This window comes from Esox lucius, chromosome 7 (assembly GCF_011004845.1).
Source record: "Esox lucius isolate fEsoLuc1 chromosome 7, fEsoLuc1.pri, whole genome shotgun sequence".
Taxonomy (NCBI): domain Eukaryota; kingdom Metazoa; phylum Chordata; class Actinopteri; order Esociformes; family Esocidae; genus Esox; species Esox lucius.
This window is the reverse complement of record NC_047575.1, coordinates 23,361,636-23,373,339: the sequence shown is the minus strand read 5'-3', so window position 1 is coordinate 23,373,339 and position 11,704 is coordinate 23,361,636. Positions and strand designations below refer to the sequence as shown.

The window sequence follows — 11,704 nt, the reverse complement described above, 5'->3', positions numbered from 1 at the left end:
GAACCACCTTAATTACACTTCGCCTGGTCACAGTTACCAACGCAGGTGACAGCATCAGAGACAGACTGGGGTCTCACTAAGGTGTTCTGTAGGCCAAAAAACGAGGGAGCTTGGGGAGCTTACGCAAGTATACAGCTCTTAGACAAGTTCAATTACACATTACTTTCCAAGTGCTATCTCCTATTGACTTGGTGGCCAAAGTGACATTGCCCCTAATTAGCTACAAAGCATAAATGATTAAATAAGTGATTACATTAACCGGGTGACAATTTATTATATAATCAGATTGAATCCCGGGATCAAGGTGACACCCATTGCAACTTTTATTTAGAAAATCCAATGGCCCTGATGTAGTTGAGGTTTTGAAAAAGGTTTTCTGAATGCCATTCAGGTAAAGCATTAGCCTAGTGAGGTGTATGTTTGTGTAGTGGTTTGTGTGTATGTGGGGGGGGGTGGGGGTTGAGGTTTAAATTATTTTTATTATACAAAGTGTAACAACAGTGTCAGTATACTACAGTGTTCTGTATTGTAATTAAATGATTATACTAGCACAAAACCAGCACGGCCAGCTGTTTCCCCTGACAGACGTGCTACAGCAGCACACATGCATTACGTTAAGCAGAAAGAGTTCAACCGTTCAACAGGGTCCTCTTCAAATGCACATTATTACATTAAGGTTAAAAATCTAAAAGTTATTAAATTTAACAGTGTTACTACATTAACTTGTTACAGTACACACCCACCCAGCCAGCCAGCCAGCCAGCCAGGATCACTCAATAAGAAATATTAAAGAAATGTAAATATTATTTGTTCTGGTGGTGTCAGGGTCCAAGATCTCCACAGTGAGCAGAGCCAGCCAGGGTTCATTTGAGTGGCTGGGTTTGTAGACACACTGATAGCAGCCTGTTCTAACTGACAGGAGATCAGGGAGGGTTTCATTTCTCCCTGCATGCCTTGTGTGATACAGAGAGGATATTAAAACACCCCCCCCCCCCAGCCTGTCTGTCTGTCCCTGACCTCTCCACTCCTGCATTCTTAAGGGCTCCTTTCTCCTTCGCCACGACATGGAACAGAAGCACAGCACTGATGAATATATTTCACCTCACACAGTGCATTTTGCATTCCTGTGGGTATGAAACAATGTGCAGATGGCCAGCTCATGCGATGATGTCCTAGTTGGGAATGATTATAACAACACACTCATCCATTAACCGCTGTTGCTCAACTCATTCGTACACTAGCCTGGGTGTAAGCCATTCACAGACACACATTTGCCACTAAAATAACCTCACTTTGAGTGACGTCAAAGGTGACTTTTGGTTTATGTCCTTCAGGGTCATGACTCTTGACCTACCTAAGTTGCTGTGGAAGACACTACAGTAGTAGCCAAATGATTGAATGGCAGGGTGGCCTCCTTCTGGGAACAGGACATTAAATAGGAATGACTGTGAAGAGGGATGATGAAGATAATGAGTGTTTAGCAGTGGGGAAAATCACCACCTTCACCTCCCAGTACTTAACTATTAGCCTGGTATTCTAAATCCAGCATGTTGGGATTGACTGGTGATTTACTTGACATCCCCAGTGACAAGGAGTAGGAGTCAGGGCTAAAAAAGGTTTTGTACAAACATTGCAGAATGTAGAATTTGCACTTCCTCTTTAACATTACTGATGCTAAAAACAGCACTACTTTGCAGTGACAGCAGCGGGCGAAGCAGCAACACATCGGAAAAAAGGAAGTCTGATCAGACCACTGCCTTTGGAGGGTCCTTTTGTTAGAAGGGAGCGAATTACGCTTACAAGATAAATCATCCAGCTACACAGCCGGCTTAGACTGTGTACAACCAGATAACGTTGCCAAGGAAACCCTTCAGAAGAACCAATAAGCACTCTCCCCATCTTCCCTCCCTCAGCCCCACTGATCTGTGCAAACAATAATACCTTGAGCAGGCAAATGGGAGGGAGCTGGGGAGGTAGGCAGCACAAATCCCAAGGTGCTTAACAAATGCCCGTCTTTTTCCTCTCTGTGAGTGAGGAGGAAGAATAAATGCCAGTCTTTTTCCTCTCTGTGAGTGAGGAGGAAGAATTAATGCCAGTATTTTTCCTCTCTGTGAGTGAGGAGGAAGAATTAATGCCAGTATTTTTCCTCTCTGTGAGTGAGGGAGAATAAATGCCAGTATTTTTCCTTTCTGTGAATGAGGAGGTAGTTTAACGCCGGTCTTTTGCCTCTCTGTGAGTGAGGAGGTAGTTTAATGCCAGTTTTTACCCTCTCTGTGAGTGAGGAGGTAGTTTAATGCCAGTTTTTACCCACTCTGTGAGTGAGGAGGTAGTTTAATGCCAGTTTTTACCCTCTCTGTGAGTGAGGAGGTAGTTTAATGCCAGTTTTTACCCTCTCTGTGAGTGAGGAGGTAGTTTAATGCCAGTTTTTACCCTCTCTGTGAGTGAGGAGGTAGTTTAATGCCAGTTTTTACCCTCTCTGTGAGTGAGGAGGTAGTTTAATGCCGGTCCTTTTCCACTCTGTGAGTGAGGAGGTAATTTAATGCCAGTTTTTACCCTCTCTGTGAGTGAGGAGGAGGCAACGGTTTAGGCTTGAATTGTTTTTTTGGGGGGGTCAGGATTAACGGATCCCAGGATTTTCACTCTGTTCCAGGGGCATCTCATTGGCCTGTCTGTAATATTGTGGGGGTCATGACCCCCCCCCATTCTACACCACTGGGAGGAGGAAGAATTAATGCCAGTCTTTTTCCTCTCTGAGTGAGGAGGCAGAATGTATGTTTTCTTTTTATTTCTTTGAGTGAGAGATAAGTAATGCCAGTCTTCTCCCTCTCTCTGAGTGAGAAGGGAGAAGAAAATACCATTATTTTCCCACTCTGTGAGTGAGGAGGGTGAATTAATGCCAGTCTTTGGCTATCTGTGAGTGAGGAGGTAATGTAATGCCAGTATTTTCCCTTTCGTTGAATAAGGAGGTAGTGTAATGCCAGTCTTCTTCCTCTCTGTGAGAGATGCCAATGTTTTCGCACTTTGTGAGGAGTTAGAATTTGTCATGTATTGAGAATGGAATGAAAAAAGGCATTTCAACAAAACATGTTAGAGAGAATGATATATACTAGGGAATGATATACTAGGGAATGTATAATTAATTCATCATAAATTAAACAGGAACAGATTCATAAACATAAATCCAATCCACATACATAACATACTGAGGGAGACAGATACTAAAAGCCTTTCGTAATAAATGTTGTGAACACAGTCATAAGTCTCATCATTATGCCAGTTGATACAGTATATCTACAGGGACAATTACGATGCTGATGACACCAGATAATTCAAGGACAGCTAGACAAACCCAATGCATAGCCTCAGTGTGTGTGACAGTAATTGTGATAAGTGAGCCAACAGCACCAGTCATTAGGGTCCATGATTTATTTCAACACCGACAGCAGATCAGATCAATGCTCTGGGGTCCTATCCATTAACAGACACCCAATTATAGCTATGAACGTCCTGCTTCACAGCAAGTAAGTGCTCTACAGTGGTTGGTTTATTGGCCACCAGTCAAACGATCTGCCTGCCCGCCCACACAGGCACAACAGACACTCTGAGCTATTGATCCAGCCATCCATAGATCACAATCATGACGACAAAGTGTACCAACTCTGCAGTCAGTTATCAGGCCAGAGGAAAGACTGGGGGTTCGATCTCCGGCTGATACCGAAGACTGTAAAAATGGGACCTGATGCGCCTTCGCTTGTCATTCATCGTTAAGGAGATGGATTGGCGTCTCGACGTACACCAGCCAGCCCAGCCAGTCCGGGTGGTGTACGTTGAGCAGCCTCATGCTAACAAGGGATTGGCTCCTGCTCCTATGAGCTGTCAGGCACACAAGCCAGGGCATTATGGCGGCCAACCCACACGATGTGAAGTCAGTTTAAACATGGGCCTTTCAGTCCCATCCCAAATGTGGCTGGTCCATACAACGACCCTTAAACTAATTTCCTCTTCTGTTTAATGACAAGATTTTCTTTTGAGCAACTCTCCAGTACTGTATAACAAGGCCAACCCAGTACAGCTCAGCTGTGAATCAGGCAGGTATGTCACACCAGTGTTTCAACAGAGAGCTGCTGGGTTTGGATCATTGTGCCTTTGCTTCATTGATTAATTATATTCATTATGTGGCTGGAAAGTCCCCCGGCGTTAGGCCTGAAAATCACTGTGATTAAGAAGAATTGCAGCCCACTCTTCAGGAGGTCAACCAGGGCCTTTGAGAATACAGACAGTCCAGCTTCTAAGACCAGGCTAGAGAAAAGCACTTAAAGACAGAGTCAACAGCTGTGGATTTAAAAACAAAAGGCTTAAGAACACTTATTTCTTTCATTTTGAGTCCTTTTATTATTTAAAAATACAGCACAAAAAATACACACACAAAAAGAAAAGAAAAAAACAGGTTTGATTGCATAATGCGCAAATTAACCCCCAAAGAAAAATCTCCATACAATATTAATCTCCATAACATTTGTTTTAAAAGCTACAGTTTCTATAATGTTAGTAGTATTTGTTACTTCTGAGAGGGACCACCTCCCCTAATGGCTATGTAGAGTTTGTCAGCAGGTGAGTCTACTCTAAGAAAACATTCTATCACAGACCCATCCAGACAGTACACACACACCTGGAAGAGCGCAGACTGGTTTTCCACCCTTGAGGTTGAGGGTTCCAGCTTTGCAGGAGACAGTGGCTGTTGTTGCCAGGGGTGTGAGAATGTACCTGCCACAACAAGGGGTCAGGACTCCCATCATCTCCACTTCATCAAGCCCACAATGTACTATAGTACATTCCCCACGCACACACAGGGTCAATAACCACAAGTACACTATTCAGAATGCACGCTATTGCTTCATCATTAGTAATAAGCTAATCTGGATATTGAAAGCGGGCTACAGCGGTGAGCCAGGGAGACTTCACCCCATACTCAGATTGAGACCAGATGTCCGTTAACCAGGCCGACCACGGCAGAGGGTCACCCTACACAGAGCAGCAGTCATTATGGTGGGATTAGTTCTTGAGATAGTGTTTCTGTTACAGCATATTTACACATACCAAACAAAGCCTTCATTTAGAAAAATACATCAAATAATATACTTTAAAAAAAAAATGTGAATAAGAAAAATAAATGACAACATTGCCACTTTAAATAAAGAGCTAGGGGGAAAAAAAGAAATCTCTAGAATGCCGGGTAGGCAGACATTTTCATGGGGGACTAAAGCAATTAACCCCCACTCTGTCCAAGTAATGCAACGCAGATTTCCAGAGGGTCTAGAAACATGGACAATATACAGGTTATATTGCCTGCTGTTGGCCAGTATTGCAGGTACATCAGCCTGGCGGCCATGCATGTGCTGAAGCCAACACTGACACGCACCACACATGAAAACCACAGCTGGCTCCAAAACCTCCGTGTATGCTGCTTGGCAGGAAAATAAAAGCCCAGCGTGGTTTACTTCATGTATGGAGCCTGGGTTTACTAATACACAGATCCCTAAGGCCAGGGCTGTACAAAGTAAGCGTATATACTTCCCCAGAGTTGATGAAATCACAGCATCTCCCGACGTTTCACTGCCATCTGGGCCGTCATGCAGTAATCTCACATTGCAACAACTATGGATTACGGACACAAGGGAGAAAAGCGTTGGACACCCGGGATTTGAATTTTTTCTTTCATTCACACACTGTACATGCATGACTGGACTTGTAAGGCATTCTGAATGATAGAATTGCCTTTGGTGATGCGTTTTATTTCCAGGTTAAAAGGGTAAGAGGGCTATTATGTATGTTTCTGTGAATACAGGATATTGCCTTTAGGTCTTTCACAGTGAAGAGGCTAGGTGTGTGTATGATCAAAGCCAGTAGGGACAAGGCACAAAAACAGTGATGTCAATCAAAGAAACACACCATCTTGGCTGAGCATAACAACTAACTGGGGGCCTGCGGTTTAGACTGGAGAAACCAGCCTATAGTAAATGAGTACATGACACAGAGACTGGGTAGGGCTTACTGTACTCCATTCCTGTCACTCAGTATTTGGTTTACTTCTTTCATTAATACTCACTTCCTTGTAGATATCATGTAACATACTACACTATACATACAAAGATAAATCCTTCATTTAACCGTTATGAATGAACCACTAAAAACTTCAGGTGGTTCAAAGAGATACTGATTCCGAGTTGTGCAGTTCCAAATGCATCCTATTCTCTGAAGCTAACAGTTGAGACAACTTAAGTTTAATGGGTCAACAAAAAGCGTGGCAAAAAAAGTGGACGTTTCCACACTTTACCTTATTTTCAGCCTCTCTGTTGATCCCATTTTTTGCTAAATGGTTGTCACATCACTTGTCAGTGACTGATGATAGCATGTTATAAAACAATCAAAACAAATTCATCACATTATAATGTTATTCTGAGTAATGTCTCTGCACAGATTATTTTATGGTACATAAATCCATGTTTGCATATTTTTGTTTCTTTTGTGAACAGAAACATTCAAACATGGATCTATAAAATGTAGTGCCGAGACTAAGAAAATATGATTCAGGTGAATTATAGGCTGGTTTGGTGGTATTCTGCCAATTATAGGCTGGTTTGGTGGTATTCTGCCAATTATAGGCTGGTTTGGTGGTATTCTGGTTTATTACAGGCTGGTTTGGTTTTACTCCGGTGTATTTTAAGCTGGTTTGGTGGAGCGTGAACATGTTATAACAGACACATTTACAAAAGACCATGTTAATGTGTCAACCATTTTCTAAAACAAAACAACATCTAAAAACTGTTTTGGGGATCACCTACAGGAACAGAAAGCGTGAAAATAAGGCCACATGTAAGCATATGCAAATGTCCGCTTTAATGGGCCAACCCCAGAGATGGTTAATAATAGCGTAGTGTTGCCACTGTTGTCCTGCTAACATGGAATGTGTGTTGGGGGAGGGATGTCTCTGGGGAGGGGGGCCCAGGGTTTGGGGGGCCTGGTGACGGTCAAACACAATCAAATATGATTGATCAGTGAACCGCACCAATCACCACCCCATGCTCCAAAACACTGCCCGTGCTAGGAACAAGACAGGGGTCACTGGAAGACCAGCTAAGAAAATAATCCACCAATCGCAACATGTGGTAGCTTAAACAGCCCTCCTGTGTTGTTAGCCAACCTTGTCCCAAGACCAAGCTGGACATTTCAAACGATCAACTGTCGAACCAGCCAAGCCAACGGCTCTTAGAGCTAACAAACATCAGCCACAGTCAAACCAGAAGAATGAGCATCTGTAAAATGGTAACTACGCAAGTTAAGCAACCCAGATTTGATCAGATATGATAGGTTACATATTTAAAAAACATTTCTATAGAAGTGAATTGATCAACGATGTATCTGACCATTGGGGCCAGTCCATATAATGACAAGTGAAATAGAAGTGTTTCCCACCCCAGAAACATACATAGTACAGCCACAAACAGCACAGCAGTAATATTGTACACAGTACACAGTTCACACCATAGGCCAATCAGAGGCCTCGGCCTGCGCACCTCTTTACGAACAGGGCTGGCTTGATAAAAAAAACAAAAACATTACGCAACTATTTACAAATTAACCTGCGTTAATTGGCCATTAAAATGGAACCACCCTTGAATTTCCTTTTTTTGTATGTGAAATAAAAGTCCATTAAAAGAAATTCATCAGAGCATGTGATGTTTTTTGTCTGGCGTGGCATAGTATTCCCTCAGGGCAACCTCCATAGAGCAGAGAGGGGGCTCCCGGTTGGTGACGGCCAAGCCACCCCCTCCTCCTCTCTGGTCTGTGTCCCCCCAGTGTCGCCCCCTCACCCCCCCACCCCATCTCTCCGCTACACGATGGAACCGTCCCTGTTCTGGGCGGGGATCATGACAGGGATTCCTCCCATGCGGCTGAGGTTCGGGCCGGCCATCTTGGCGGCGACAGGTGGAGGCACGTGGCTGGGGGGCCTGTCGTACTCCTCCACCGAGGGGATCTTGTCATACTGGGGCTTGAGGGCGTACTCGTGCAGGTTGGACGGGGACATGGAGCCGAGGGAGGAGCGCTGACTGCCCACGCTGGTGAAGGAGCGGGCCGTGGACACGCGGCTCTTCGGAGGGGGGACATCCTCTCTGTGGGGGGGGGGGGGGGGGGGGGGGGGGGGGGGATAGGAGACATGTAATGAAGCTTTTACACAGTTTCACATTTTCTGTCTGGGCACCTTTTCTCACCCAGCCGTCCAGCCAGAGAGAGAGAAAGACAGTCAAAAGCAACAGGCAGAGAGTCAAAAGCAACAGGCAGAGAGTCAAAAGCAACAGGCAGAGAGTCAAAAGCAACAGGCAGAGAGTCAAAAGCAACAGGCAGAGAGTCAAAAGCAACAGGCAGAGAGTCAAAAGCAACAGGCAGAGAGTCAAAAGCAACAGGCAGAGAGTCAAAAGCAACAGGCAGAGAGTCAAATACATACCAGTATTGTAATAATCAGATTAATAAAAGTTCTAATAATAAGTTTGGCAGAGTTACACAGGGCAACCAGGGATCAAGGACAGAACAACCGATGTTTCACTTCTTCAAGGACAGAACAACAGTTCAGGGTCTCTTAAGCAATCTATTAGATGCACCCAACAGGCAAACTGCCTCCCCAGACAGAGAAAGGGCGACCAGGATATAAAAATGAGGGCGAATGAGAGAAAAACAGACCAAGGTGAAAAATGACAGTGTGAATGACAGAGAAGCAGAAATTAAATGAGAAGGGCAGACAGACAGAAGGAGGAGGTGAATGAGGAGAACGAGAGCGAAAGAGAATGAGGAGAACGAGAGCGAAAGAGAATGAGGAGAACGAGAGCGAAAGAGAATGAGGAGAACGAGAGCGAAAGAGAATGAGGAGAACGAGAGCGAAAGAGAATGAGGAGAACGAGAGCGAAAGAGAATGAGGAGAACGAGAGCGAAAGAGAATGAGGAGAACGAGAGCGAAAGAGAATGAGGAGAACGAGAGCGAAAGAGAATGAGGAGAACGAGACCGGCAGACAGGAGGAGGAGGTGAATGAGACAGGAGGAGGAGGTGAATGAGTTCCAACTGCACTATGAACGGCCTGCTCTACCGGGGGCCCCGCTCTACCGGGGGCCCCGCTCTACTCTAGAGAGAACGAGGACTCTCACCCACCCCTCCCAGAGCAATTAACAAGTACTGTAGTAACCGGCAATAATCCATTAAAGAGCTCAATCAAAGTGAGCCTGAGGGACAGTGGCTTTGAATATGGTAGTAAATGGGAGCTGGGCAGCAGATACGGTGCTCATTGGGCTAATCCTTTTACTGCTCCACTGTGCTGCTATGCAGACAGACAGTGTAGAGGCTAGGGACAGACAGAAGGAGACAGAGAGACAGACAGATGTAGGGAGAGACAGACATAGGAAGGGGCCCTGCGCTGTGTGAATGGAATGCTGTGTCCAGGGGGGTGGGCAGGATGGCCACAGGATCTACAGAACAAACAAAGCCACCAAACTGATTACCCCAGCCATTTATTTGAGGAAGGGGGTGGGGGGGTGAGAAACCGCTGATGGGGCTACAACCTTTATCCTGGCCCTTTGCACTGTGTGTCTCTGTTTGGGGAGGGGCTGGGGCCAGCCAGGGGAGGTGCTGGGGCCATGGGAGGGGCTACATGACACACTGGCATTTGGTTTGCTTTGTTCCAACTTCTAAACCATTATTAGACCAACTTTAGAAGAACCTGGATTCCTGTATGTAAGGGGATGTGGGCTCTGCATTCCAGACGTATAATGTGGGGTGTCAGTACCTGATCTCATAGGAGATCTCCTTCTCGTACTTCTTCCTGTGGCGGGCGCGGCAGCAGCAGAAGAGGATGATGGCGATGATGATGAGGGCCAGGAGAACAGCGATGATGGCTCCGGCTATAATACCAGCTGTGTTAGGGGCTAGACACACAAACAGAGACAACCACTGAAACACCTCTCGAACAAACTCCCAGATCCGAGCTCAAAGGCCCACCTCGTTAAAAGACTACTGAGAATGTGACTGAGAGCGCCTGAACCAGGGACTCACGGGGTGTGATGCCAAGCTGCAGAACACACTCCTCCGTGCCCACTCGGTTCTTGGCCGTGCAGCGGTAGTTTCCAGAGAAGGCAATGGAAGCATTCCGTAAGTTCATGCTGCCTCCAACAGGATCTACAGACAGATGGGACGGGGGGGCTTGAGTAGCGACATTCTGTTTTCTAAAACAAAACGTTCCAAAATAAACCACAACCTGTGTGTGTGTGTGTGTGTGTTACCTAGCACAGCAGTGGCGGGCAGCAGTTTGCTGTCGCTGGTCTTCTCCCAGGTATACTGCAGAGGGTTGGTTCCCTCTGTGGAGATGCACCTCAACACCACGTCCTTGCCCTCCTGGGTTGGGCCCTCAGCATAGCATCTGGGTTTAGATGGCTTCACTACCAGGGAACAAGGAACGGGTTATTAGAGATAGCAGATATTCATGCCGAACTAGAAAAAAATATATACTTGTATTGAACAGCCCCCTGGCTAGGTGCTGTGTTCGTGTGTGCGCGAACGTGTTCGTTTGGGTGTGTGTTTGTGTTCATGTGTCTGTGTTCGTGTGTTTGTGTAACCCCCGTTGCAGCAGTCATCAGCGTAATGAGAGCAATAATCAGGGTAATTGATACAGCTGCTGTCATTACAGGTGCTGTCACTCAAGATAATGAAGATCTGTGACACACACACACACACAAGGTAGACCTGTCTGGAAGCCAAGCCAACAGTCTCCTGGCAAGACACCACAGGAGAATTCAAAAGCAAACAAAACTCCAAGTTAAAACCAGGCCAGATCCAATTCGAGGCAAAGATGAACAAACCAGCTGACCTCTGTCTGTCTGTGGGTCTGTTGTCTGTCTGTTGTAGGCATACAATGAATCAGAGTGGAGAATTCTGAATATTTCTCTCTTAAGAAAGCCTGATTGGTGGTGTGTTTTTTTGCGCCAATCATGGAGAAAACATAATGGTTTGGTACAGACACACACACACACACACACAGAGGGACACACACACACACACACACACACACAGGGACACACAGGGACACACAGGCACACACAGGGACACACACACACACAGGGACACACACACACAGGGACACACACACACAGGGACACACACACACAGACACACACACACAGACACACGCACACACACACGGACACACACACACAGGGACACACACACACAGGGACACACACACAGACACACACACACACACAGGGACACACACACACAGGGACACACACACGGACACACACACACACACACACACACACAGGGACACACACACCGACACACACACACACACAGGGACACACACACGGACACACACACACACAGGGACACACACAGGGACACACACAGGGACACACACACACACACAGACACACACACACAGACACACACACACACACAGACACACACACACACACACACACACACACACACACACAGACACACACACACACACACAGACACACACACACACACACACACACACACACACACACACACACACACACACACAGGGAAACACACAGGGACACACACAGGGACACACAGACACACACACACACACACACACACACACACACAGACACACAGACACACAGACACACACAC

At 45.9% G+C, this 11,704-nt stretch overlaps 1 protein-coding gene across 1 annotated transcript in view; it reads right to left on the bottom strand.

The window, feature by feature from the left end:
• Positions 1–4,743: 4,743 nt before the first annotated feature.
• Positions 4,744–11,704, bottom strand: part of cxadr (CXADR Ig-like cell adhesion molecule) — a 52,469-nt gene continuing 45,508 nt past the window's right edge. The window contains exons 4-7 of the mRNA XM_029121257.2: positions 10,324–10,479; positions 10,097–10,219; positions 9,831–9,969; positions 4,744–8,171 (exon numbers count right to left, since the gene is read on the bottom strand). Coding sequence (XP_028977090.1) covers positions 7,892–8,171; positions 9,831–9,969; positions 10,097–10,219; positions 10,324–10,479 — 698 coding nt within the window. The 3' untranslated portion in view covers positions 4,744–7,891. The remainder of the gene's footprint in view (positions 8,172–9,830; positions 9,970–10,096; positions 10,220–10,323; positions 10,480–11,704) is intronic.